Source organism: Psammomys obesus, unplaced genomic scaffold (genome assembly GCF_907164565.1).
Source record: "Psammomys obesus unplaced genomic scaffold, mPsaObe1.curated_primary_1811, whole genome shotgun sequence".
Classification (NCBI taxonomy): Eukaryota; Metazoa; Chordata; class Mammalia; order Rodentia; family Muridae; genus Psammomys; species Psammomys obesus.
This window is the reverse complement of record NW_026596176.1, coordinates 2,051,580-2,079,094: the sequence shown is the minus strand read 5'-3', so window position 1 is coordinate 2,079,094 and position 27,515 is coordinate 2,051,580. Positions and strand designations below refer to the sequence as shown.

The 27,515-nt window shown below is 39.0% G+C and overlaps 1 protein-coding gene and 1 pseudogene across 1 annotated transcript; both read left to right on the top strand.

Moving 5' to 3' along the window:
• The first annotated feature begins 112 nt into the window (after positions 1-112).
• Positions 113-27,515, top strand: LOC129667876 (vomeronasal type-2 receptor 116-like). The gene is made up of 6 exons (XM_055595594.1): positions 113-327; positions 17,179-17,470; positions 17,820-18,623; positions 19,350-19,577; positions 20,608-20,731; positions 26,590-27,515. The coding sequence occupies exons 1-6, from the start codon at positions 113-115 to the stop codon at positions 27,513-27,515; spliced, it is 2,589 nt and encodes an 862-aa protein (XP_055451569.1).
• LOC129667886 (membrane-associated progesterone receptor component 2-like) lies at positions 5,700-12,328 on the top strand (annotated as a pseudogene).

Below are 27,515 nucleotides of genomic sequence, written 5' to 3'. Positions count from 1 at the left end.
GTCACCAATAAACTTAAAAACAAACATGCACACACATGAGCCATGCATAAATGTGCTGGGTGCTGTACAGTTCGCTTTATCATGCTCACGGATGGGCAGATACTTTGTTACTATGCTATTCTCTTGGATGTTTATCCCTTTTTTTTTTCAGGTTCCAATTTTTATGTGCTCCTACAGCAGCAATGAGTGCTTAGTCAGAATAAATTACAGTTTATATGGTAAAGGAAATGTAGTGATTGCTGGATTTTTCCCTGCTTTTGCTGTCTACCCACTCGACAAAACAACTGATTGGAGGATGATTACATTTACCCAAGATGTTATGGTCGAGTAAGTCCTTTATCCATTTATTCCTATTCAAAATTTGACATTTATATGCCCTTGCAGAAGTACAGATCTAAAAGTCCTTATTCAAACTCTTTACCCCCTTAAGACATTTTCTCTCCTCTATTGCTAGATCTTTCTGTAGTTTTGTTTTCTTAGTAACTCATCTGGTACTTTCAAAGAACAAGAAGAATTTAGGGCTTTGTTTTCTTTTCCACAGTAGACACTGGAAATCTGCTCCCCCTCTCCCCTCATATTCCCTACCATGCCTGTAACTGCTCAAGGTTTGGGTGTTTTCAACATTAGAAAGTTGATAGAGTACTTGAGGGAATTCTAGAAGTCTAGCTGTGCTCCTGTAAAAAGGGATGATGCCACTGAGGTTACCGACCTGCAGTTTCCTTGTGTGAGGCTGGAGTGACAAATAAAGTCTATGTTTTCTGATGATGATTTGGGAACAGGAATGTCAGAGTTAGAAATTATGATCTACTCTCTGCTTTAGAAATACTTTCATCCATCTCAGATTGTTTTATCTGACTTTTAATATTTGAATTCTCAGATAACTTACCATGCTTATCTTTTGGTTCATTGTTATAAATGTGTTTCTGGGCCTACATTGATTGCTATAGGACCTCTGAAAGATGTTTCCAGGCATTCTCAATGATGTAAGATTAAAACATATTGTCAGAAAAGTCAGCTTGAGCTTCTCAGGTCCTGCTAAAGAGAAGCAATCATGCATGTCAGTGTTTAAAGGCAGTCAGATGTATTTTATCCCAGACACACATGCCCGTAGTTGTAGGTAACCATACAAGAAGTACCTAAAAATGAGAAGAGCAGCTTACTCGAAAGTCTGAACTAAAAAGGGAACACAGCAGTATGTATTCAGGAATTAGGCTGGAGACAATGTGTGGAAAATCACATAAAAGAAACAGAGGATGGGCACCTTTTAGTTTCTTCTCTTACTTTGTAAGGTCCGGAATATATGGTCAGCCTTTAGGAAAGGGACTTCTTTAGAGATGGGAGAAAGAAAACACTTTGTTTCTGTTACACAGTGACTGGCAAGTGAGCAATTCATGTATTTTGGCTGATTGTCCTTCTGATGTATAAAATATCCCCACGTCTAATGTGAAAACACATCATTTTTTTTCATGAATCACCACTGAGTTTATGACAAATACATGTTCATTTTAATCATCACTTATTTTCTTATGTATTTCATCCTTCAAATACATTTTTGCCAGTTAAAAATAGTATTCCATTTGCAACAGATAAATTAATTAATTAGTTAATTAATTAATTAATTAATTAATACAGTAAAATCCAGCAAACAGCTTTCTATTGGTTTAATTTAATAAAAATGTAAAGGAAAAAAGAAAGAAAGAAACAGAGGACTGAGAATGGATCACTGTCAGTGTGGATCACTGTATCTGCTGCAATGTGGCTGTGGAGAAAGTAACCAATTCAGCAGTGGTAGGGCAAAATGTTCAAGTTTAAATGTCATTTGACATTAAAGATATTATTATAAGTTTATTCTGAAATAGATACACAAAGAAAGCATAGTAAATTTAAAAACTGATATCTAGACAAGACATTCTGTGGAGAGTCTACTGGCCCCAGGGATCATTGCTTACTTCAAGTAGTATTACAAAGCTATATGGTCTACCAGCCGTTTGCAGCCTGCATGCTGAGAAGAAGACTGTTCTGCTTCACAGTGATGGTGTCCCTTTTCTCCTCTTCTCTGCTTTACACTCTCAACAGCTCAGGAACCACTGTGCATCAGCCTCAGTCCTTATTCAGCTTGCATAGCAGCCATGCCATGCCTGCAAAGATCACACTTGTAATTACATGAGCTCTCTGAAGCTGGCCTGTCTAATATGTAGGAGAATAGAGTGCTGTGTAGGTGTGATTTAACATCTTATGAAGTTAGAAATAAAGCTAAAATAAGCCTCCATTATAAAAGCAATAAGCAAATGTATCAAAGCAGATGCTGAGACTCATAACCAAACCTTGGGCAGAGGGCAGGGAAATCATATGGAAGAAGAGGGAGTTAGTAAGACCTGGACAGGAAGGGAGCGCCACAAGGACCAAATATATCTGGGCACAAGGTCTTTTCTGAAACTTACTCTTCAACCAAGGACCATGCATGGATATAACCTAGAACCCCTGCACAGATGTAGCCCATGGCAGCTCAGCATCCAAGGGGGTTTCCTTATTTAGGGAAACAGGGACTGTCTCTGACATGAAGTCAGTGGCAGGCTCTTTGACCTCCCCCTCAACTCCTGCGAGGGAGGAACAGCATTGCTAGACCCCAGAGGAGGACATTGCAGCCAGTCCTGATGAGACCTGATAGGCTAGGGTCAGATGGAAGGGGAGGAGAACCTCCCCTATCAGAAGATTTAGAGAGCGGCAGGGAGGAGATAAGGGAGGGAGAGTGGAATTGGGAGGGAATGAGAAAGGGGACTACAGCTGGGATACAAAGTAAATAACCTGTGATTAATATTAAAAATAAAAATTATTAAATAAATAAATCAAACCCTTTCAATAAATAAATAAAACCTATAAGCAATTAGCATGTTTGACTAAGACAATACATTTTCAAATTGTCCTTTCATAGAGAGTAGGGCACATGCAAGCATATACTCTTCAAGGCTCACAACTGCTTTCATACTTTTCATTAAATTTTTCACAGACATGTGAGAGACTTTATATGTAATTTGAAAGAGAAATTGTTCTGTCTTTATTCAAGTAAATTGCCTCATGTTCTAATTGTAGCTGTAAAAGTATATTTATCTTAATTACCTTAACTACAAAAGATCACAGTTGTGCAGTAAGCATCATTTTCTATGACACTGATTTTGTGTGGTCTAATTTTCTAACTGAATTTTACTTTCTTGTAAAAATTATGAAGATGGTAAGTGAATATTTGATAGATATACAAAGTGTGTCTACCATCTGATTAAAGTGGATTAATTCACAGGAGTACCCGAATGCACACCACAGTATCTGTTATGCATGGTGCTTAATTTCCTTGAAAAGCAATAAAGGCAGACAGTTTTTCTCACTGTGTATGGGAGTGCTTTTCCTTCACACTAACTTAAAAATATAGCTGCCTTAGCATGCCTAAGTTGCATTTTACCAGTCCTGTGTGTATGTGTATATTAATAACTTAAAATGATTCATGTATTGGAAGAATATGAACAGTCAGATTTCAAGGTTCTTTTTCTCTTTTTAGGAGGATACTCATCAATATGAGCAGTCAATTGTGTAATTTGATCTTAATCATCCTGACAGGTGTAAGGTGGAATCTCAAAGTAGTTTTGATTTTCATTGTCCTGATAGCTAAGGATGTTAAACATTTCTCCTTTTTTATTCATTTTATATCATTGCCATAGCACCCTCCCTCCTCTCTCTCAGTCCTCCCTCCCTGTTTCCCCTATACATCCTCCCCTACTTTTCAGAGAAGGGGAGAACTCCCCTTACCCAACCACCCCAGCATATCAAGTAGCATCTGGACTGAGCACATCCTCTTCCCCTGTGGTCTGGTGAGGAAGCCTTGCCAGGGGAAAATGATTGAAAAACAGGCAACACTGTTCATGTCAGAGTTAGCGCCCCCCATTCCCCTTACTAGGGAACCTATTTGAGGGCCTAGCTGCCCACTGGCTACATCTGTGTAGGGGGCCCAGGTCCAGTCCATGCATGGTCCTTGGTTGGTGCTTCAGTCTTCACCAGCCCCCATGTGCCCTGGCTAGTTGGCTTTGTGGTATTCTTGTGGAACCCTTGTCCCATCTGGGTCCTTCTACCCTTCTCCCCTCCCACTCTTCCACAAGACTTCTGCACTCTGCCCAATGTTTGGTTGTGGGTCTCTGCATCTGCTTAATCAGCTACTAGGAGGAGCCACTCAGAGGACAGCTATGTTGGACTCTCATCTGCAAGTACAGGAAAGTATGTTGAACATTTCTTTAAGCATTTCCTGGCAACTTGACTTTCCACTTTTGATCATTCTCTACTTAGCTCTGTACCCTGTGTTTTAATTGGATTATTTTGTTTGATGAAGTGTAGCTGATTGAGTTCTTTATATATTTTGGATATTAGCCCTCTAACAAATGAAGAGTTGATGAAAATCTTCCCGTTCTGGAAGCTGCTGTTTTGTCCTATTGACAGAGTCTATTCCCTTACAGAAGCTTTCCAATTTCATGAAGTCTCATTTATTAATTGTTAGTGTTAGTGCTGGTGCTAACAATCAGTGTTCTGCTCAAAAAGTTAACTCCTGTGCCAAAGCATTCAAGGGTACTTTCTCTTCTGTTGGGTTTAGTGTACTAGTATTATGTTAAAGTCTTTGATCCATCTGGACTTAAGTTTTCTGTGGAGTGATAGATATGGATCTATTTCCATTTTTCTACATGTAGACGTCCAGTTAGACCGTCACCATTTGTTGAAGATGCTTTTTTTTTTTCCATTTGGAAAAAAATTGGCTTTGGCTTCTTTGTCAAAAATCAAGTGTCTGTTGGAGTATGGGTTTATTTCTGGGTCTTCAATTTCAGTTTGATTCCATTGATCTACTTATGTGTTTTTATGCCAATACCATGCAGTTTTTATCACTATTATTTTGTAGTACTGTTTGAGATCAGGGATGGTGATAGTTCCAGTTCTTTTATTGAACACAATTGTTTTAGCTATCTTGAGGGTTTTTTTTTTTTTATAAATAAAATTGAGAATTGCTCTTTCCAGATCTGTAAAGAATTGTCTTGGAATTTTGATGGGAATAGCATTGAATCTATAGATTGCTTTTGCTAAGATGGCCATTTTTACTATGTTAATCCTACTGTTCCTTGAGCATTGGAGATTTTTTTCATCTTCTGATATCTTCTTCAATTTCTTTCTACAACTACTTAAAGTTCTTGTCATACAGTACATTCACTTGATTTGTTAGAGTTACAACAAAATATTTTATATTAATTGCATCTATTGTGAAAGGTGTCATTGCCCTAATTTTTTCAGCCTGTTTATCATTTATATAAAGGAAGACTACTGATTTCTTTTTTTTTTTTTTTTTAGAAAATTTTGTATCCAGCCACTTTGCTAAAGGTGTTTATCAGCTGTAGGAATTCTCTGGTAGAATTTGAGGTCACTTATCATCATATCATTTGTGAAGAACAATGTTTTGATTTCTTCCTTTCTAATTTGTATCTACTTGATCACCTTTAATTGTCTTATTGTTCTAGCTGGAACTTCAAATACTGTGTTGAATAGATATGGACAGACTTGTCTTGTCCCTGATTGTAGTGGAATTACTTTAAGTTTCTCTCCACTATGACATGTATATTGCCTTTATTGTGTTTAGGTATGCGCCCTGTATCCCTGATCTCTCCAAAACTATCAACATGAAGAAGTGTTGTGTTTTTGTCAAAGCTTTGTCAGCACCCAATGAAAGGGTAATGTGGCTTTTTTTTCTTTCAGTTTGTTTATATGGTGTATTATGTTGATGGATTTTCACATGTTGAAGCATCCCTGTATCCACGGGATGAAACCTACTTGATTATGGTGAATGATAACTTTTTGTGGTCTTGGATTTAGTTTTCAAGTATTTTATTGAGTATTTTTGCATCAATTTCCATAAGGGAAATTGGTCTGAAGTTCTCCCTCTTTGTTGAGTCTTTCTGTGGTTTACACATTAGGGTGACTATGACCTCATAGAATGAGTTAGGTAATGAGTTTGTTCTGTTTCTAGTCTGTGGAATACTTTGAAAAAAAAAAGTCTGATAGAATTATGTGTTAAAACCATCTGGTCCCATTCTCTTTTGGTTAGGAGACTTTCAATGACTGCTTCTGTTTCCTAACTAGTTATGGGTCTATTTAAATTGTTTATCTGGTCTTGATTTAATGTTAGGAAGTGATATCTATCAAGAAAATCATACATTTTGTTTATATTTTCCAAGTTTGTGAAGTACTGATTCTTTGGATTTTCTCAGTCTCTGTTGTTATGTCCCCCATTTTCATTTCTGATTTTGTTAATTTGGATATCGTCTCTCTGCCTTTTAGTTAGTTTGGCTAAGAGCTTCTCTATCTTGTTGATTTTCTCAAAGAATTAGGTCTTGGCTTCCTTGATACTTTATTGTTCTCTTTGTTTCTAATTTCTTAATTTCAGCCATGAGTTTGTTTATTTCTTGCCATCTACTTCTCTTGGGTGTGTTTTCTTCTTGTTCTAAGATATCAGGTATGTTTTTAAATTGCTAGTATGAAATCCTTCCAATTTCTTTTTCTTTTTTTTTTCTTTATGTTTTTCACTTAGCACTGCTTTTGTTGTGTCCCATAGATTTGGGTATAATGTGCCCTCATTTTCATTGAATTCTAGAAAATCTTTAATTTCTTTCTCTATTGCTTCCCTGACCCAGTGATCATTGAGTGGAAAGGTGTTCGGTTTCTGTGAGTTTGTAGGCTTTCTACTGTTTCTGTTGTTTTTGAAATCCAGCTTTAATCAATGGTGGTCTGAGAAGATACAATAACTATTTCAAGTTTCTTGTCACTGTTGAGGTTTGCTTGGAGACCAGCTATATGGTCAACTTTGAAGAAGGTTCCATGAGGTGCTGAGAAGAAGGTATATTCTTATATATTTGGGTGAAATGTTCTATAGATATCCATTGGGTTAATTTGACTCATAACATCAATTGGTTTCATTATTTCTCTGTTTAGTTTCTGTAGTCACTGGCAACCACCAATAGTAACCGCCTGCACAAGGGGCTGGGAATTAAAAGAGACAGAGAACACGAGGAAGTGACACCAAGACAGTGCTCTGATCAAGGCGCCACCTTTATTACAGAGTAAACCACTTATATAGGTACTTTCCAAGTAAACATATCCAAGTAAAACAGGAAATTTAATCAAGCAAAAGAGGAGGCTTAACTAGGCAAAACAGGAGGCTTAACTAAGCAAAACAGGAGGTGTCTGCTGAAAACAACAAGAATAGCGAGCCAGCATGACTGGCATGCACGTGACCATCTCAGGTCAAGGACAATCACCGAGCTCCCTTCCATCCTGGTCCAGCTGCAGTATCTTAATCTCAAATAGGAAGACTGAAGAAGACACATAAACTTTGGTCCCTGGTCTCTGGAACACATGTCTCAGGCTGCAAAAGCTAAGGTGACTTCCATAAAGCCTGAGTGCGGTTCTGCTCTTGAACAGGTACAATGCTCCACATTATGTGCTGAAGGCAAAGTGCAACTGAGATTTTGTTAACTATTTGCTTATATGTCTAGTCTGTGGGACAACAATCTCTTCACATAATTTTGCTTATTACAGTTCTTTCTACAAAGACTGAGTTTAAAAGTATCCACAACATTTTCAATTACAGTAACAACACATTAATAAATTATAATTAACAAAATTTTTATATTTGCTTAAAAATCATTTATCAAATGCTAACTTCCAGATTATCTGGAAAAGTAAAGATACAAGTTGCTAGAAATCTGACATCCCAATCAAATTCTGATTTTTAAAAGTATATAAAATGTCCCTCAAATTACTCCAAGTCCCACTGCAGAAGTGTTTATTTCACCCTTTTCATAAGGTATTGTTTATAACTTGCTACATTTTACCCAAGCATGGGAAAACTGCCTGGAAATGCATAGCACAATGAAGTAGGACAGAGTCACTTTGGCCCCAGCACTGAGACCTACAAATCTGGAGTCTTCAAAGTTGTATAGATGTCACTACTGCAAGATGGTCACTGCTAACAAGCTATTGCTCAGTTTTATTTCAGAAGAAACAATGTATTTAAACTGCGGGTCAGTAGCCTGTTCTACATTTACTCTTTGGATGGACAAAAAAAAAAAAAAAAAACAAATACATTAAAACAGCAGCTCTATAGAACTTAATAAAAAGTAAATCAACTTTGTAATTAGTTAACTTTGGCATCTGAACACAAAATGTTTATCAGTGTCATCTATGCAGTGACTAGTCCAGGATATGCTGCACTTTCAAAATCCCTGTGTGTCCCTTATATGCAAGTTTGTTTACCTCATAAATTAACAGGCAATCCTTTAATGATGAAAGGTTTAACAGGTCCTGAATTTTCCTCCTCATCTTTCTAAGTAAGCATTTGAGAACTAATGCCCACTTCCCTGAAGGCGGGTAATGGTAGGCCCTTTAGGCCAATTCTGGGGTCTGTAGTTTTTTACCCACTTGGTCCCAAACCACTATATTCAAAGTCCCACTTTCAGGAAACCAGGGACAATTAACATCTACTTGATTTTAAAGAGTTCAACTTTCAAACCCAACTCCTCGTGTTTTGAGTAATTGTTTGAGCGTTTCAATAAACGCTCCCCTGCTATTGCTCTGTCCCATATTGCACTGTCTGGCCCTTACCTTGCCCTCTCACTGATGGGTGATCACCGATATGATTTCCTTTTGGTCTAATGTACATCCTAAGTCACAGCGTTTCTCAGAAGGTCCCTCATTGTCAGGTTCGATCCCGGGGGTTTCGGCACCACCTGTAGTCGCCCGGGACCACCAATAGTAACCGCCTGCCCAAGGGGCTGGGAATTTAAAAAGACAGAGAACACGAAGAAGTGACACCAAGACAGTGCTCTGATCAAGTTGCCATCTTTATTACAGAGTAAACCACTTATATAGGTACTTTCCAAGTAAACATATCCAAGCAAAACAGGAGGCTTAACTAGGCAAAACAGGAGGTTTAACTGAGCAAAACAGGAAAGTTAACCAAGCAAAACAGGAGGTGTCTGCTGAAAACAACAAGAATAGCGAGCCAGCATGACTTACACGCATGTGACCATCTCAGGTCCAACGTTATGGCTACCTCGAGTTTCTGTCTCAATGACCTGCCCATTGGTGACAGTGGGTTGTTGAAGTCTCCCACTATTAATGTGTGGGGTTTGATGTGAAATTTAAGCTTTATTAATGTTTCTTTTACATGGGTGATTTGAGGCATAGATGTTCAGAATGTCATCTTGGTGGGTTTCTTTCTTTGATGAGTATGAAGTGTCTTTCCATATCTCTTTTTATTAATATTGGTAGAAAATTATTTTGTTGGATATGAGAACGGCTAATGTAGCTTCTTTCTTGGGTCTGTCTGCTGGAAAACTTTTTTTCAGCCCTTTACCCTGCAGTAATATCTTTGTTGTGAAGGTGAGTTTCATGTATGTAGCAGAATGATGGATCCTGTTTTCTCATGCATTTTGTTACCCTATGTCTTTTTATTGGAGAATTGAGTCCATTGATGCTGAGAGATATTAATGACCAGTGATTGCTAATTCCTGTTAATTTAATGTTAGTAGTGTTAGAGCATCCATTTGTCTGTGCTTCCCTTCTTTTATTTTTGCTGGTGTGGAAATTTCCTGTGTTTTCTTGAGTGTAGTTCACTCCCTTGGGTTCAATTTTCCCTTCTAGTATTTTCTGTAGGACTGTGAAATGTAAGTTTCTGGTCTCTTTGAAGACTCGGTTGAGTCATAGTATGTTTTGCTAGAAGCTGTCTTGTAAGAGGGCATGTGATATTTTGCTGGAGGCTGGCTTGTGAGAGGGCACATAATGTTTCACTGTGAGCTATCTTATGTGAGGGGTGTGATTTTGGCCAGCTGCAAACATCTGTGGTAAACTCTGAGTAAAGGAGATATATAGAAGCTCATGGACAGTGAGACATTGCTTTTTGGATCAACATTGCTGTGCTGATCTTTGTGCTTTGACATTTGACTTTGCAGAGAGAAACATTCCAGAGAACTTTTCGGTGTAATTCAACTGGCATTTGCTGACTTGTCCTGATCTTTTGAATCATACTGATTCATGTTGCTGCTTGGTGTTGGCCTTTGGACTGGACTGCTGGTATCTGGACAATGAAGAGTGGACTCATTCCAATAAAACTACTTGTAAAAAGGTTTACAACCCCCTTTAGCTAATAACCTTCTTTCTCCTGTATCTCTGGTCTGTGGGTGGAATGGAAATAGAAGCTTTGAAGAACCCTAAATAAAGTAGGTTTGGAAAACAATCTAAGCCAACATGTGGGACCAGCCATGGCTAAGAAACAACATGTAACTTTGTTTCTAATGTAGGGAAGAAATCATCAGGTTTTGATGGGTTGGCAATGTTATTTAAGGAAGTAGGCAAAATAGTGGCTATTGCTGCTGGGTGATCTCCTGTCTTGCTCCCAGAAGGGGTTTCTGGTTTTGTTTTGTGGTCTTCATATATACCATTTTGAAAAAGATTGGGAGGAAAGCTGAAAACTCAGAATATTCATTCAGTTCTCTTGTGTTAAAAATGATTGCAGAGTTGGCTATGCACCTCGAGAGTTTGTGAATAGAGGTTGAGGTGCTTGGAAAGCAAAAGGAGCCAGTGGGAAGAGAACACCAGAGTTCAGGCTTGGTGTCTGACACAGGAAATTTCCCACACAATAAAAGCACACTAGGCTGGAAGACAAGCTGCCACCCTACCCTGCTCCACATACTTTCGCTACCAGGTGCCCAGAGCACCCCCATGAGGCAAGCGGCTGGGAGGAACAGAAGGCTGTACAGGGTAATTGGGTTACTGTTGAGCCAAGTGCACCACCAGAGGAGATGCCTAAGACTATACAGGGAACATCAGCCTTCCCAGTATTTGTGCAGCTTATGCCTGCTAATGATGGTGATGAAGCTTATGATGAGATGATGTGACATCCAATAAACATGCTGGGTTTAAAACATTTGTAGAGTCTCTTTAAGCTCTGCCCTGCAGACTATCGAAGCAGATGCTGAGATTTATGGGCAACCTTCAGGCAGAGTACAGGGAATCTTGGGAAAGAAGTGGGAAACAGTAAGATCTGGAGAGGACAGGAACTCCACAAGGAGAGCAACAGAACCAAAAAAATCTGAGCACAGGGGTCTTTTCTGAGACTGATACTCCAATCAAGGACCATGCATGGAGATAACCTAGGACCCCTGCACAGATGTAGCCCATGGCAGTTCAATATCCAAGTGGGTTCCATTGTAATAGGAACAGAGACTGTCTCTGACATGAACTGATTGGCCTGCTCTTTAATTACCTCCCCCTGACGGGGGAGCAGCCTTACCAGGCCACAGAAGAAGACAATGCAGCCACTCCTGATGAGACCTAATAGATTAGGATCAGAAGGAAGGAAAAGAAGTCTTCCCCTACCAGTGGGCTTGGAGAGGGGCATGCGTGCAGAGGGGGTAGGAAGGGAGGGATTGAGAAAGGGGAAGCGAGGGAACCACAGGGGAGATACAAAGTGAATAAAGTGTAATTAATAAAGAATTTTTAAAAAAAGAGTCGGGGCCGGGAGGAGGGAGGCGCTGGCAGTAATGGAGGCGGGTGATGGAGACTAGGCACCCTGGGGAGCCAAGCAGAGCGTGGTGGTGATGGGAGTCCGGGCAGCGTGGGAGCGACAGCGGAGGGGAGCAGACGGGTGGCGGCGCTGCTGACGGGCTGGGAGATGCTGCTGAACATGGTGCTGGTGCTGCTGGGGCCTACCGACTGTGGATGCCCTGGGGGCTCCGGGATCTGGGCTCGGGGCCGGGCGGGCGAGGAGAGCCCGGCCGCCTCGCTGCCGCGCATGAAGAAGCGGGACTTCAGCCTGGAGCATCTGCGCCAGGACGACGGGGATCCTGCCAGCACGCCGCGCATCCTGCTCGGGTCAATGGAAGAGTCTTCGACGTGACCGAAGGCAGCAAGTTCTACGGCCCCGCGGGGCCATATGGGATCTTTGCTGGCAGGGACGCCTCCAGGGGGCTGGCAACGTTCTGCCTGGATAAGGATGCACTTAGAGTATGACGACCTCTCGGATTTGAACGCAGTGCAAATGGAGAGTGTTCGAGAACGGGAAATGCAGTTTAAACAAAAATAATATGATTAGGTAGGCAGACTCCTAAAGCCAGGGGAAGAACCCTCAGAGTACACAGATGAGGAGGACACCAAGGATCACAGTAAACAGGACTGAACTTTGTGAACAACCAAAGCAAGGGGCCTTCAGAACTGCAACTCTTACTCCTTCCAGAGAATGTCCAGTCTTTGGGTGTGATGCACCTGCTGGGAGAAACATTTCACCAGAGTACAAGATAATGTGCCTCTGAAGACCTGAATACGAGGCAGGCGTTGTTTGTGCTGCCGGATGAATTTGTTGCAGCATCATCCTGAGGAGACAGAGCCTTCTTAACAGCAAGAAAGTCACCAGGTTGATTTTAACCCCTTCCCTCCCTCTCTTCCCTCCTCCTTCCCTCTTCCCTCCTCCTTCCCTCTTCCCTCTCTCTGCCTTCCTGTTCCCCTCCCCTCCCTGTCCCTCTTTTAAAACAAAACAAGAAAGTATCAAGACAACCAGATAGGTATTTGCTACTCAAGTGTGCTGCTCTCTGAAAGCAGCAAGGGATCCTGTTTCGCAGGCTGCTTCATTTGTGTTAAGGGAAGAGCTTTGGGCAGAGGAAGGGGGTTGCACACTCATTTAAGAAGTTAAGGCTACTGAAACATGAAAACATGGATTCCCAAACTTTTCTTTCAGGGCTTGTCAGGGAAGAGGAAATCCGTCCTTCTGAGAAAGATTTGGAAGTTCGAGGGATTTCCAGTGGATTGAAGTCAGCAGTTCCCAGCTAAGATAATTTGAAAGCAGTTTTTTTTTTCCTTCCTTCTGCTAGGTCAAATAAATATTAATTGCGCCTTATTTCACTTCCATAAACTTGAATCACTTTTAGGGAAAGCCCCTCTGTGAATTCAGAAGTCACTAAGAGCAGCATTGAGACTGAGGTTGTCATTCTGTGTAGAATGGAAGAGCAGTACTCAGTGTTAACTGCCATGTGTTACTACACAATAGCTAGCATTGTGATGGCCAAATGCATCCCCTGGGCTTTTTCTTTTCCAAGAACATTGAAAATCAACAACTCTTCCCCAACAGCTGCCTAATTTTAGGAGTCTGACCCTCACATTTGTCAGTGGCGTGGGTGCGTGGGGCCGTGGTATGAATGTCTGTGTGGGTGAGTCTGGATGTGTGTGAGAGCACTTTGGGAGGGACGCTCTGCGATGCTGTAAATACGAGTACCATTTAATAAAGCATGTACAATAAACCAAATTAGCTCGAGCTGGACTCTAAATGCAGAGCCTTGAGCCAGTGTGGCATATACTAATAACACTGCATTTGATTCAGGATGAGAAGGAAGGAAGGAAGAAAGGAAGGAAGGAAGGAAGGATGGAAGGAAGGAAGGAAGGAAGGAAGGGAAAGAGAGAAGGAGAGAGAGAAAGAGAAAGAAAGAGAGAGAGAAAGGAAAGAAAGAAAGAGAGAGAGAGAAAGAGAGTGAGAAAGAAGAAAGAAACTCTTGGAAATGAAAACCTGCCCCTGGTTAGCCACGCTGTACCCCGCCATGCTCATCCAAGGCTGGTCCACTTTGGTAGATGGTTCAGGTAAGATGTGATGTATTCTGTGCTTAGCCTTCGCTGCCAGTGGGTATGCTAGGAGCACCAGCCTTCCAAGCAGGAGCTGACATAAAAACACAGTATTGTGCTGATCGCTAGTAAATCCCTTGCTTGTTATTTGAAAAAGTTATATTTCAGAGCCTGCTTAGACCAGATTTTGGCTTCATCATGATGGATTCTTGGTCAGAAGCAGGTTGCTCCCACATAGAAAAGCCCAGATTTTGGTGACATTAAAAGACTTGTACCTGATGGGTGTAATGCAAGCAGAAGCCATCAAAAGATGCAACAGGAAGCAGAGGGTGCAAAATGCTACACTCTTAGCATATTGGAATAGTCTCTAGGGAAGTGTGGTGATCACCAAATCCTGGCTGAAGAACTCTTGTGAAGACTAAGGCATGTTAGTAAATGCTTTCTTTTTTATGTAAAATGTTTTCTAAAAACAAATTGTTAAAGTATACACCTTACTCTGTAGTAAACTGGTATATCTGAACACTGAGCCTGAAGAGAAGCCCAGGTATTGATGCAGTAAAAACAATGCATTTTGTTTTTCAAAAAGGAAGTGTTTTGGGTTTTGGACTTTAAATAAACTGTATTCTATAGATAAAAAAAAAAGAGTCTCTTTAAGGTATGGGATGCATTCACCATTCATTAGACAAGTATTAAATACCTGAACTATACAAAAGAGACTTATTCCCAAATATTGGAAGAGTTTGGTGTCAGCTGTTGTAGAAACTGGTCAGCAATTGCAATGGTTATCATGGTGGAGGGACAAAGTCATGAAAATGAAAAAGAGGATTTAGGGAGATAAATATTGTTAAAGAGCAGCTGCTTGGTAAAGGACATTATGCTGATTTTACAAGAGAAAATCTGCTCTGATGTCATACTTAAACAATGTCATGCTGCAGCTTTAAGATCATGGGACATGGTTAAGGAGCCAGGTTAAAAAAAAAAAAAAACTCCTTTACTAAAGCAATACAAGGCCCTGCAACTCAAGTTGCAGTATTAATATAAAGCAAAAAGCAACTGGGTACAACACAGCGAATACTCACAATTTGGTACAGCCCAAACCAGGAAATAAATCATCAACAGAGAGAGCCTCACTTCAGAAAGTGTTTGTCTATAGCCTATGTGTGTCCATGGAAACATCACAGTAAGGTGTCTAACATGCCCGAGGTTCAGAGCAGTGGAGTCCAGTGCATCTTAGCTGGCAGTTATAGCTCCAAGAGGAATTAAATCAGTTTCCATGTACCTGTGATGAAGCCTGTCCATGAGTTAAGGACAGGTCTTCAGATCTCCTAGTATTTAACTTTCAGTCTTTCAACCACAAAAAATCCAAATGTTTCTTGATCAAGCCACTAAGACTTAATTCAAGAACAGCCAGATCATTCAAGCTGTCTGAACAACAGATGATATAGCTATAATAATTAATCTTTATGCATATGTTTGTCTGGTATGTGTGTTTCTCTGTAATGTGATGTGACATGTGTTTGTGTGTGTATATGCATGCATGCTTGTGTGTGAATGGATGCTATATTAAAAACTATTTCAGATGGGAGCCATCATCACCCACCATATTTAATGGGTCCTTTTGTAGCCCATGGGATGATGGAGATCTCCTGCCTCTAACCCCATTTCACCAAAAGAATAAAAGGTTTATGCATGTGCACTGTAATACCCATTTGTTTTTGCAATCTGCAGATGTAAACTCAGTTTTCCCATTTGCACTGCAGGCATGTTACCTTCCAATCTAGTTATTCATTCATTTACTATTAGTCAGTAGGAAAGAAAATAACTTGTACTCTTTAACAACCAAATTTACACACACATGAAGGAAAAATATGATGTTCACAAAAGTTAGTTTCATTAGGGTAGTATTTTGCAAATAGTTCTTTGATTTGTGTGTCAAAGTTCATTCCCATGTTAACATACTTTTAGGGATTCATTAAAATGCAATGTTATTTTCTCCATGTTGGTAGGATCTGTGGAAAGGAGATGAATAACATTTTAAGCTCATGAGAAAACAAAACAGGCCTGGCATCTGTGTGTATGGAATGATCCAGAGAAGCTCAGGTTATTTAATAATCTAGGCTTTTCCTCAAGGGAAAGTAGCAATCTAAAACCATCAAAATCTAAGCACTAGGGTATTTAAAATATTAAGAAAAGTGGAATTATGGAAAGGCAGTGATATTCGGAGGAAATACATAGAATAGGACAACTGAAATATAAATGTGAGACAGTTAGGAAGATAAAATATTAAATGTTATCTCACTTTTCACCAAAAATGTGAACTGGGCTTTGGAGAAAATTCACTAAGGAAAGTGCTTGCCATTGCAGTATGAAGACCTAAGTTTGATCTTTGGTACACATGTATCTTTCAGGGCACAGTGGTGAACTTTGGTTCTAGTTTGGGAGTTCTGTAGAAAGGTGGATCCCTAAATCTTGCTGTCTTGACTGTTTAGCCATCTCAGTAAACTCCCTGACAATGAGAGACTATGACTTCAGGATGTGAGTCCTCCCTACAGCAGTAGCACACTCAGTCCTAAGGGGGATGTATCCATAAAACTCATTCAGGGCTCAGGGATGCTGCAGAAGAGGAGGCAAAAAATTCTAAGAGCCAGAAAAGATGAAGAACACAAAGACCTTCTAAACATTGCAAGGCTGATCACAAATGAACTCAACAGAGACTGTGGAAGCATGAACAGGGCCTGTACCAATCTAAGACAGATGGTATACCAGTGCTGAGTGGGGAAGTGGACACAAGCCCCCATCTTTAATTGAGAGCCATCTCCAATCTATCACAATCCGCCATTCCTAACCCAGTGGCAAATAAAGAAATTAGTTCTCTCCAGGGAGTCTCCTTGGATATACAAACTATTCTTAAGGCCAGCTCCCATGCTCAGTAGTAGGTGGAAAACAAAATAAGCAGACTCAGTTGCCTTAGGGAAGTAAAAGTTTTTGACCTTACATGTTTTTTATGTACATCTTATGTTTGGGGTTTTCGTTTGTCTATGTACCAGTGCATCTCTATGCGTCTCTGTGTTTCTGTTCTTTTTCTTTGAACCTTTTTCTTCTGTCTGTTTGTGTGCTTGTTTACTTGTTCTCTTACAGCTTGTTAGTTTTTATCCCAATTTATTAATATTTAGATGCCTTTTGTCTTTTAATAAAAGAGATTAAGAAAGAGTGTGAATTTCAGTGGGAGGGGATTTGGGCAAGACCTAAAAAAGGTTGGTGGATGGATTGCATGAAAACAAACAAAAAAAACCCTATTTTTAATGAAAAAGAAATAATACTTTTATTCTGATTCCAAAAAAAAAAAAAACAACAATAATAGGAATATATTTTAAACACGGGTTATTGGAGTCAGAAGCATTCAAACTGTAAAAGTCATTGCACTAAACTTGCACATACATTATGTAGTATGTGGTATGAGCTTTTCTTTTAAATATTGTTCTACCTTCTGTCCAGGTTTAAGTTGAAGAACTACCAATGTATTTTGGCCATGATGTTTGCCATTGAGGAGATCAACAGTAACCCCTATCTTTTACCCAACACATCCCTCGGATTTGAAGTCCATAATGTCCCATATGGTCAAAAGAATACTCTGGCCAGTATTTTTTGCTCACTTTCAGGGCTTAGTCATGGCATTCCTAACTACAGATATAAAACAGAGAGGAACTCAGCTGCTATACTTACAGGACCATCATGGGCAATATCTGAATACATAGGGACATTGCTGGATCTTTACAAATTTCCACAGGTGAGAGGGGGTAAGGAGATAGAACATGATGTCAGCTCTACTTGATGACATTTGAGGTGGCTGTGAGGGAAAAGAGGGAAACTGAATCACTCTTCATGCATAGAAAAATGATGCAGACTGTTGATGGTACATCTATATTTCTGTAGCTAAAAATAGAGAGAATGGGAAAAGTAGAGTAGACACAGAACACTGTTGAGCCTCTGAATATTTTCTGTGCTTTTCTGGAAAACCCATGGGAAGACAGATTTGTCCTTCAAAACAGGATTGTCCTAAAGGCTTCAAAGCATTTCTGTAGAATTGAGTTGACTCTTATGACTGTGTTCTTGTTTTTTATTATTTTTCTCTACAGTTTACTTTTGGACCTTTTGATACTATCCTGAGTGAACAGAGACAGTTTTCTTCTTTGTACCAGGTGGCTCCTAAGGATACTTCTCTGGCAGTTGGCATTGTATCTTTGATGCTTCATTTCCACTGGATTTGGGTGGGGCTGTTCATCATAGATGATCACAGAGGTGCCCAGACGCTGTCAGATTTGAGAAGCCAAATGGATAAAAACGGAGTCTGCATAGCATTTGTGGAGATGATCCTAGTCAGCAGGGGTTCATTTCTGACCAAATCCTGGAAAAATAAAGTTCAGATCCTGGATTCATCAACAAACGTGATTGTTATTTATGGGGACTCTGATTCTCTGTTAAGCTTAATAGTAAACATAAAGCAGAAGTTACTTACATGGAAGGTCTGGGTCCTGAACTCACACTGGGACAATTCAAAATTTGATGAATATTTCATGTTAGATTCATTGCATGGGGCCCTTATTTTTTCACACCACAATAAGGAGATTATTCATTTTACAGATTTTATCCAGACAGTCAATCCTTCCAAATACCCAGAAGACATTTATCTTCATCTATTGTGGCACAAATTCTTCAATTGTTCATTTTTGAGGAAAGATTGTAAACTTATGGATAACTGTCTGCCTAATGCCTCCTTGGAACTCTTGCCCGGGAACATATTTGACATGGCCATGAGTGAGGAGAGTTACAATGTGTACAATGCTGTGTATGCTGTGGCCCACAGTCTGCATGAGATGACTCTCAATCAAGTACAATTTCAAACTCAAGAAGGAAAAGAGATGGCATTCTCCCCTTGGCAGGTAAGGTCACTTCAATTGAATTGTGATATCAGCAACATGACATTCTCAGGGTTTATAAGTACACTCAACCTAGGAAATACACAGTTTAGATTATTTTGTCGTCGAAATTCTGCAAGAGCAAGAGAAAATGTGTAAGAAAAAATGTTTTAAGTCAATATATAGATGCACTACAAATGGTCATACAATATTTCAGGGTAAAATCTTCATTATGAAAAGTACATTTGTCCCAGTTATTTCACACAACAGAAAAAACAGAGACAAAGAATTATCACTATGAACCTGAACACTTCTAAATGCTTATGTTATGTAAATGATCACTCATAAAATCATCCATTTTATAGAGTGAAATGCTAAATATTTTCAAATTTTAATTGGGTATGATTATATTGTCAAAGAAGGAAGGTGAGACTTTCTCCATGTACTTTTGTGATTTTGGAATGCTTGGTTCTAAGTTTTCTTTTTTTTTTTTTTTTTTTTTTTATTTTTAGTTACATTTTGTTAACTCTGTGTCCCAGGTTCTAAGTTTTCTAATGACCTCATTAGAATGTTTTAGAAACATAATGATGCTCCCATTATCTTTGGGTACCATTTGTTTATTGCAATTAATACCTATATTAAAGTTGATTTTCACATCATGGATTAGAATCAACAAAGAAGTTCCCTGATTCTGCCTCTGATGCACTTCTCTGGAAGTTATGTAACATAAGCATATTCATCTCTTTTTAGCTTCACCATTTTCTAAAGAACGTAGAACTCATCAATCCTGCTGGAGACCCTGTGGTCCTGGACTGGAAAAGGAAATCACATGCAGAATACGACATTCTCAATTTTTGGAATTTCCCTAAAGGTCTTGGGCTAAATGTGAAAGTGGGAACATTTTTTCCAAATGCTCCAGAGGGCCAGAAATTGTCCTTATCTAATCACATGATACAGTGGGCCACAGGATTGACAGAGGTGGGTTGCATCATACCTCAATATGTAAATTTTAAATTTACAACCAGCATGTTGTGACCCTTCATTGCTCAAACAGTACCCTTTTATAGACACATAATGACTACCAGTATGAAGAATTGTCTTACTATCTGGTTTTGCTGGATGAACTATTTCTTTTATAATCTTATCATTTATTTAACATCATAATACAGTATCTTTTTCAGGATGATTTTTGTTATTATTAAAAATCATCTGACAGAAGGTCTATTTTGATCCCATCTTGGAAGGCTCCAGTCAATGGTCTGTTGGCCTTTTGCTTCTAGGCCTCTGCCAAAACAGAAGAGCAAGATGGGAATGTTTAGGTGTGTTAGTTGTTTGTTTTGGTGTTGCAAAAATGCTGCCTAACAAACAATATAGGGGAACTTTTCTTGGCTCAGAGATTGAGAGTATATTCTACCATGGCAGGAAACCATGTCTTTAAGTAGTAAAGGCAACCAGGGAGCAGAGACTGTTGAATGCTGCTATTATCGCCCTTTTCTGCTTTTCATTCATTCAGGGGCCATGGCCATGGCCAATAAATCATGGCCACCCACTTTTAGAGATGGTCTTTTGACCTCAAGTAACCTAATCTAAGAAAGAAAAAAAATCTTTCACAATTATTCTCATTGATTGGTTTCCACAATGATTCTAAAACCTATCAAATCAACAAGATGAAATGTTACCATGGAGGTAAATTTTAGTTGCCTGTGTATCCAGGGGTCAAGATGCAGTGGGTTTGTAGTAACTCCAAGACATGAGACCAAGAACCTAAGTTCTTACTTCTATGCCTCACCTCATAATCTTTCAACAATTTTCCAATGAAGTCATGTTATCAAGGCCTACTGTTTACCACATGGGCCTGTGAATGACTCATCCTAGTAGTAAAAAAACATTCTACTATCTTCATTTAGAGATATTAACATAAACAAATTAATGGTTCTATATTCAAAAAACACTCTACTGGAGTTTTCATAAAAACCTGACCATTTGCTATTATTAATTTTATTCTCAGATTCCCCAGTCTCTATGCAGTGAAAGATGTCATCCTGGATTCAGAAAATCCCACCAGGAGGGCAAGGCTGCCTGTTGCTTTGACTGCACTCCTTGCCCAGAGAATGAGATTTCCAATGAGACAAGTAAATATCAGTAATGAAAACATCCCCCACCTGTCCACATCTGCAATATCTAAGCTAATGGAAAACATCTGTAAGTGAACTGCAATCAGTTCACTTCAGTGGAGATAATCCTCTTCCTGCCAGCTGTTACAAAATCAGGGTTTACAGTTCATTTTTCCCACTGAAATAATACACTCTTGACATTTTGTGTTCCTGAACCATTGTGGATGGTGGCTGCCAATAGAAAACCACTCTAGACCACCTGAATAATATGCCTCATTTCACCATCCATTTTGTCTTAGTTTCCTTTCTCTTGCTATGACAAAGCACCATGACAAAGAATTTTATAAAAGAAAGCATTTAATATACTTAGTGGTTAGATTCCATGTGTGATAGTCTGTCTCTCTGTCTCTGCCTGTCTCTGTCTCTCTGTCTCTACCTGTCTCTGTCTATCTCTGTCTCTCTGTCTCTTTCTGCTCTCTCTCTCTCTGTATCTCTCTCTCTCCCTTGCTCATATATCTCCATCTAGAATTATAAGCCTGTAAGTTATATTCTTTCTTTTTTAAGTTACCTTGGTCATGATGTTTCTTCACAGCAATAGAAAATTAACTAAGACTGTGTGACAATGGGGAAAATTGATACACAAAAGTAGGAGACAGAAAAGACTCACTGTGAATAGCAAGATCCTTAAAAGCCCTTCCACAGAAACACACCACTCCCAAAGGAGCATACCTCCTAATCCATTATTTCCAAATAGTTCCACCAATGGGGGCAAGGCATAGAGATAGGTGATAGAAGGGGGGGACAATCTCAGTAAAACTTTACATTTTATCCCCTGATGCCCATATTCTTGTAAATATATCATAATTTTATTATTTTAGATTTATAATAATCTATATGTTATACAATTCATTCCCAATGCAGTCTCCCCTCCATTCCCTCCTCCCAGTCACCACCCCTATTCCTTCTCACCCAAATTCACTGTTCTTCTGGTTCCCTTTAGAAAATGGCAGGCCTCCAAGTGAGATTAATCAAGCATGGGCATCATAACAAGATGCACTAAGACTAGGAATAAACCCTCATATCAACCATGGCTGACCAAAGCAACCTATTAGGGAAAAAAGGGTCCCAGGAGCAGGAAAAGAGTCAAAATCATTTCCTGTCCATACTAGTTTCTGAAGCTGAACATGAAAACCTAATGATTCAGCTAGTTTTTCAGCTTCTAAAATTTCCTTAAATTTTTTCTTCTTTTATGGTTTTCTTCAAATCTTCTGTCTCATGCTTACTAATATCACTTATTAATGCCCTAAATGTATGAGTCTAAATAATAGGTTCCATGGAAGATTCAGTTTTCTGCATGTCTGTTTTACCCAGGGAACTGACATTAGTTTTCTGTTTATTAACACCAGCTTTTGTTACATTATCCCAGCTCTAGCTTTCAGTAAAGGCCTTTAAGAGTAAGGAATATAAATACAAACAAAGGTTGTATATCAAATTTCCACTAAGGACAGTGAATGATCACTCTAGGTCATCCAAGCACTGTAACCTTGACAAACAGCGCCTTCAGGATGCTTGGCATTGCCAGATATTCTCTGTCTGCCCAATAGTTTGGAAAAGGGTTTGTCTGTCTTGTTGATTTTCTCAAAGAATCAACTCTTACTTTTACTGATTTTTGTATTGTTTTCTTTGTTCCTATTTTACTGATCTCAGTTCTGAGTTTGATTATTTCCTGCCATTTGATTATTTCCTCCTCTTGGGTGTACTTATTTCCTCTGGTTCTAGAGCTTTCAGGTGTACTGTTAAGTTGCTAGTATGAGGTCTCTCCACTTTCATTATAAAGGCATAGTGCTATGAACTTTTACTCTTAGCATGAACTTACTCTTAGAATGTTACTCTTAGCAACAATTTCATTGTGTCCCATAAGCTTGGCTAAGTTGTGCATTCATTTTCCTTCTTTAATTTCTTAATTTATTTCTGCCTTGCCCCCATATAGCTGTTCAGTTAGGGAATTGATCAGATTCCACGAGTGTTGATAATATTAATATTTATTGCTGATTTATCTTTTAGTTAAACATGGGTTATTCCTATGTATACCCAAATCACCACACAGAGACTAGGATTTATTTAATTAACCTAGAGCACAATGCTGGGCAATAATTACTCCAAGCCCACATAGCTTCCTCCCATTCAGATATCCCACATTATAGTTACTTTTTAGTTGTATCTTAGATCTGGTTCATTTCTCTTGATGTTTCCCAGTCCTCTTCTCCTTGATCTCTTCTCCTATTCCGTCTTTCTCCTCCCACCCACCCCCAGGCAAGGATGTTCCACCCTATGTCTCTCAGCTCAGCATTGGCTGGTTGTTTTTATTGGCAATTCAGAGAACAAATAGTCACATGTTTACACAAACTTGAGACATTCTAAGCATCACAATGCAATGTCCGAATTGAAACAAGATAGTGGGTAGAGAAATCAGCATTTGAATGAACAAGGGTAAATTGTACACATTCCACAAGAACATTATACCAACAGTTTATAGGCTTTTCCTTGTATCTGTTATTATGGAAGTCCAGCTTTAATCCATGGGGGTCTGATAGAATACAGGGAGTTAATTAAATTTTCCTGTATCAGTTAAGACTTGCTTTGTGACTATGTGGTTACTTTTTGAGAATGTGCCATAAGATGCTGAGATGGAGGTGCAATCTTTTATGATTGGGTAAAATGTTCTTGTCTGTTGGCTCTAGTATTTCTCTGATTAGTTTTTGTCTGGATGACGTGTACATTGGTGAGAGTGGGGTATTTTAAGGTAGGTGAGGTTTGATGTGTGATTTAAGCTTTAGTAGTATTTCTTTTACAAATGTGGGTACCATTGAATTTGATCAATAGATGTTCAGAATAGAAACATCATCTTGGTGAATTTTTCCTTAGATGTGTATAAAATGTCCTCCATCTCTTTGATTAAATTTGGTTTGAGGTCTATCTTGTTAAATTAGAATAGCTACACCAGCCTGTTTTTTGGGTCCAAAAAAAGCCTGTTTTGCTTGGAAAATCTTTTTCCAACCCTTTACTCTAAGGTATTGTCTATCTTTGATGCTGGGGTGTGTTTCTAGAATGCAGTAGAAGTATGAATCCTGTTTTCATATACATTCTATTAGTCTGTGTCTTTTTTATTGAAAACTTCAGTCCATTGATACTGATAAATATTAATGATCCATGGTTCTAATTACTCTTGTTTTGGTGGTGGTGGTGGTTGTTGTTGTGGTGGTGGTGGTGTGTGTTTCCCTTCTTTGAGTCTTGTTAGTGTGAAATTTATTTCTTGTGTTTTCATGGGTAATCTCTTTGGGTTGGAGTTTTTCTTCTAGTATCATCTATAGAGCTAAATTTGTAGATAGATGTTTAAATTGGTCTTTGTCATGAAATATTTCTGTGTGATTAAAATATCTACAGTGATTGAACGTTTTGCTGGGTGTAATAGTCCAGTTTGGCATCTGTGATCTCTTAGAGTCTGTAAGACATCTGTCTGTCCAGGCCATTCTGGTTTTCAGAGTCTCTGTTGAGAAGTTGGGTATAATTCTAATATACCTAATACTTAATATAATTCTTTCTTTATAGGTAACTTGATCTTTTTCCCTTGCTGTTTTTAATTTTCTTTCTTTGTTCTATCCATTTAGAATTTTGATTATTATGTGGCATGGGGACTTCATTTTCTGGTCCAATCTATTTGCTGGTCTGTAAATTTCTTCTACATTTATAGGTCTGTCCTTTTTATGTTAGGAAAAATGTCTTCTATGGTTTTGTTAAATATATTTTCTGGATTTTTCATCTGGAATTCTTCTCCTTCTTTATTTCTATTATTCATAGGTTTGCCTTTCATAATGTCCAAGATAGCGTGGATTTTTCTATATTAAGAATTTTTAGATTTAACATTTTTCTTGACCTATGAATCTTCTATCATCATATCTTCAACCCCTGAGAGTTTTTCTTCCATCTTTTGTGTTCTGTTGGTGATGATTACATCTGAAGTTCTTGTTTCCTTACCTAGATTTTTCGTTTCCAGAATTCCCTCAGTTTGTGTTTTCATTGCTTCTATTTCCATTTTCAGGCCTTGAACAGTCTCATTCACCTGTTTTTTTTTTTTGTTGTTGTTGTTGTTGTTGCTGTTTGTTTGTTTGTTTGTTTTTCTTGAATTCTGCAGTTTCTTTAAGGGACTTGTTTATTTCCTCCATTTGTTCTTTCTCTTTCCTTAATTTCTTTCAGAGAGTTTTTCATTTCTTCTTTAAGTACCAGTGTCATCTTTGTAATGTTTGTTTTAAGGTCATTTCTTTGTGCTTCAGGTGCACTGCAATATTTCAGTCATGTTTCAGGATAGCTGAGCTCTGATGGTGCCATATTTCCCTGGCTGCTGTTGATTATGTTTTTACATTAGAAATAAGGCATCTGGGTTTGGGGTGATTATAGGTCTGAGTGCTGATTTCTGAGTTCGTCTTTGTTGGATAGGTGTTTTGTTCCTTGGTTTTTGTTCCTTCTTTGATCTTCTGGTCTTTGTGGCCTAAATTTCTGACAGCAGGCTTGACCTCTGGATCCAGTAAGGAGTGTCAGATAAGGTTGAGGGCTGGGCTTCTAGTGACTAGCTTGGCCTTTCTTGCAGCAGGGAGTCTCTGTCCCTGTGACTGCTGTGGCCTGTACCTGTTCTTCTGACCATTCTCTTGGTGTTATTGACCTTTTTCATTACTCTCTTTGCATTGCAGTTTTTCTTCTAGTATTTTCTGTAGGGTTAAGTTTGTAAACAAATATTGTTTAAATTTGATTTGTCATGAAATCTCTTGTTTTTTTCATCTGTGGTGATTGAAAGTTTCTCTGGGTCTAGACATCTGGGAATAAGAAGTTATCTGGGTATAGTTAGGTTCACACCTTCATGTTTTTTTATAGTTTGTGCATGCATGTGTATGAGAGAGTGATTTTTAGTTGTTTTGTTTGATTGTTGGGATGTAGCTTGTTTCTTTTTTTAAAGAGAGAGAGAAAGAAAAATTGTAGAACTCAGCGAACATGGAGTTGGAAAGGATCTAGGAGAAGTTAGGGCAGGGAAAAAGTCATGGTCAGAATGTATTAAAAAGAGTATATGGGTGGTAATGTGATGATTTAAAGAGAATTAAATATATTACAATTAAAATATTGAAAATATGGCCAATCAATCCATAAGCATTCATCATAATCTAACAGTAAGTTGACAATAAATCAGGAACAGAGTGTTCAAGCATTGTTCCATAAAGACATGAGAATATATGAGCAGTTCTGTATCTAGAATTACATAGATAATATTGTACACTTATGACAACTGTGTCACTGGTGAAGCATCTCAAGGCTCCAAGAATTTCAGAATACTAATTCACTCAGGTTCCTTCAGAGAATGAGGAAATTTAGGGACCACCATGTGTTTTATGAGTGAAGGCACATGTGGAATACATATAGGAAAAGATTATAAGATTAGGATTTCAAAGGACATTCTTTCTGTTGCACCAAAGTCTCGTGCCCTCTTAAGAGGAGCGATGTATTAATAAAGAGGCAATGTCACAGACAAATTAGGTTCATGCAACGTATGTCACTTCTCCAGTGACTTCTAAAACAGATACAGAAATGTCACTAAAGGCAAGGAGACCATGGTAATAACAGAGGAAGATGAGGTCAGGCTGTTAATTTGTATTAGCATGAAGTAGAAGAAAAAATGAGTTTAGAATTATTATCTAGAAAGTGCTTTATGTTTGTATCAGAAACAAAGTGAGATGGTTCAAGTAACATTGCAGTGTGCTGAGGCTAAGAAGTGGCTTCAGATAGAAGCAGAAACCTGAGTATGCACTCATGATCACCTGAGTTTCTGGCAGGTATGGATCAGTGTGTGATGTGTCCGGAAACTCACTATGCAAACACAGAAAAGAGTCACTGCCTACAGAAAACTGTGACATTTCTGGCCTATGATGACCCCTTGGGAAAGCTACTCACCTTCATCTCCCTGAGTTTCTCCTCACTCACAACTGTTGTTCTTGGGGTATTTCTGAAGCACAGAGACACTCCAATTGTCAAAGCCAATAACCGAACTCTCAGTTATATCCTGCTCATCACTCTGACACTATGTTTTCTCTGTCCCTTCCTCTTCATTGGCCATCCTAGCACAACCACCTGTATCCTGCAGCAAAACATTTTTGGACTTCTCTTCAGTGTGGCCCTTTCTGCTGTGTTGGCCAAAACTATCACTGTAGTTATAGCCTTCAAAATCACTGCTCCAGGAAAAGTTAGGAGATGGATGCTTGTATCACGGGCCCCTAATTTCATTATCCCCATCAGCACCACCATTCAAGTTGTTCTTTCTGGAATTTGGCTGGCAACCTCTCCTCCCTTTGTTGATAAAGATGCTCACTCAGAACAGAAACACATCATCATCATTTGCAACAAAGGCTCAGCTATTGCCTTCCACTGCATCCTTGGATACCTGGGAGCACTGGCCTTAGGAAGCTACCTTACGGCTTTCTTGTCCAGGAACCTGCCTGACACGTTCAATGAAGCCAAGGTCCTAGCTTTCAGCATGCTAGTGTTCTGCAGTGTCTGGATCACCTTCCTCCCAGTCTACCACAGCACCAAAGGGAAGGTTACAGTGGCAATGGAAATCTTCTCTATCTTGGCTTCCAGTACATCACTCTTGGGCATCATCTTTGCTCCCAAGTGCTACATCATATTATTAAGGCCAGAAAGGAACTCACTTTATCACATCAGAGACAGAACATATGCTAGGATGAAAAATCTTAAAACCTAG

Bases quoted from the DNA above. Each gene is read 5' to 3' on its own strand.
- LOC129667876 (XM_055595594.1), top strand. From the start codon at position 113: ATGCTATTCTCTTGGATGTTTATCCCTTTTTTTTTTCAGGTTCCAATT. The intron at 328-17,178 runs GTAAGTCCTTTA...CCTTCTGTCCAG, and splicing joins ACCCAAGATGTTATGGTCGA to GTTTAAGTTGAAGAACTACC. The intron at 18,624-19,349 runs GTAAGGTCACTT...ATCTCTTTTTAG, and splicing joins TGGCATTCTCCCCTTGGCAG to CTTCACCATTTTCTAAAGAA.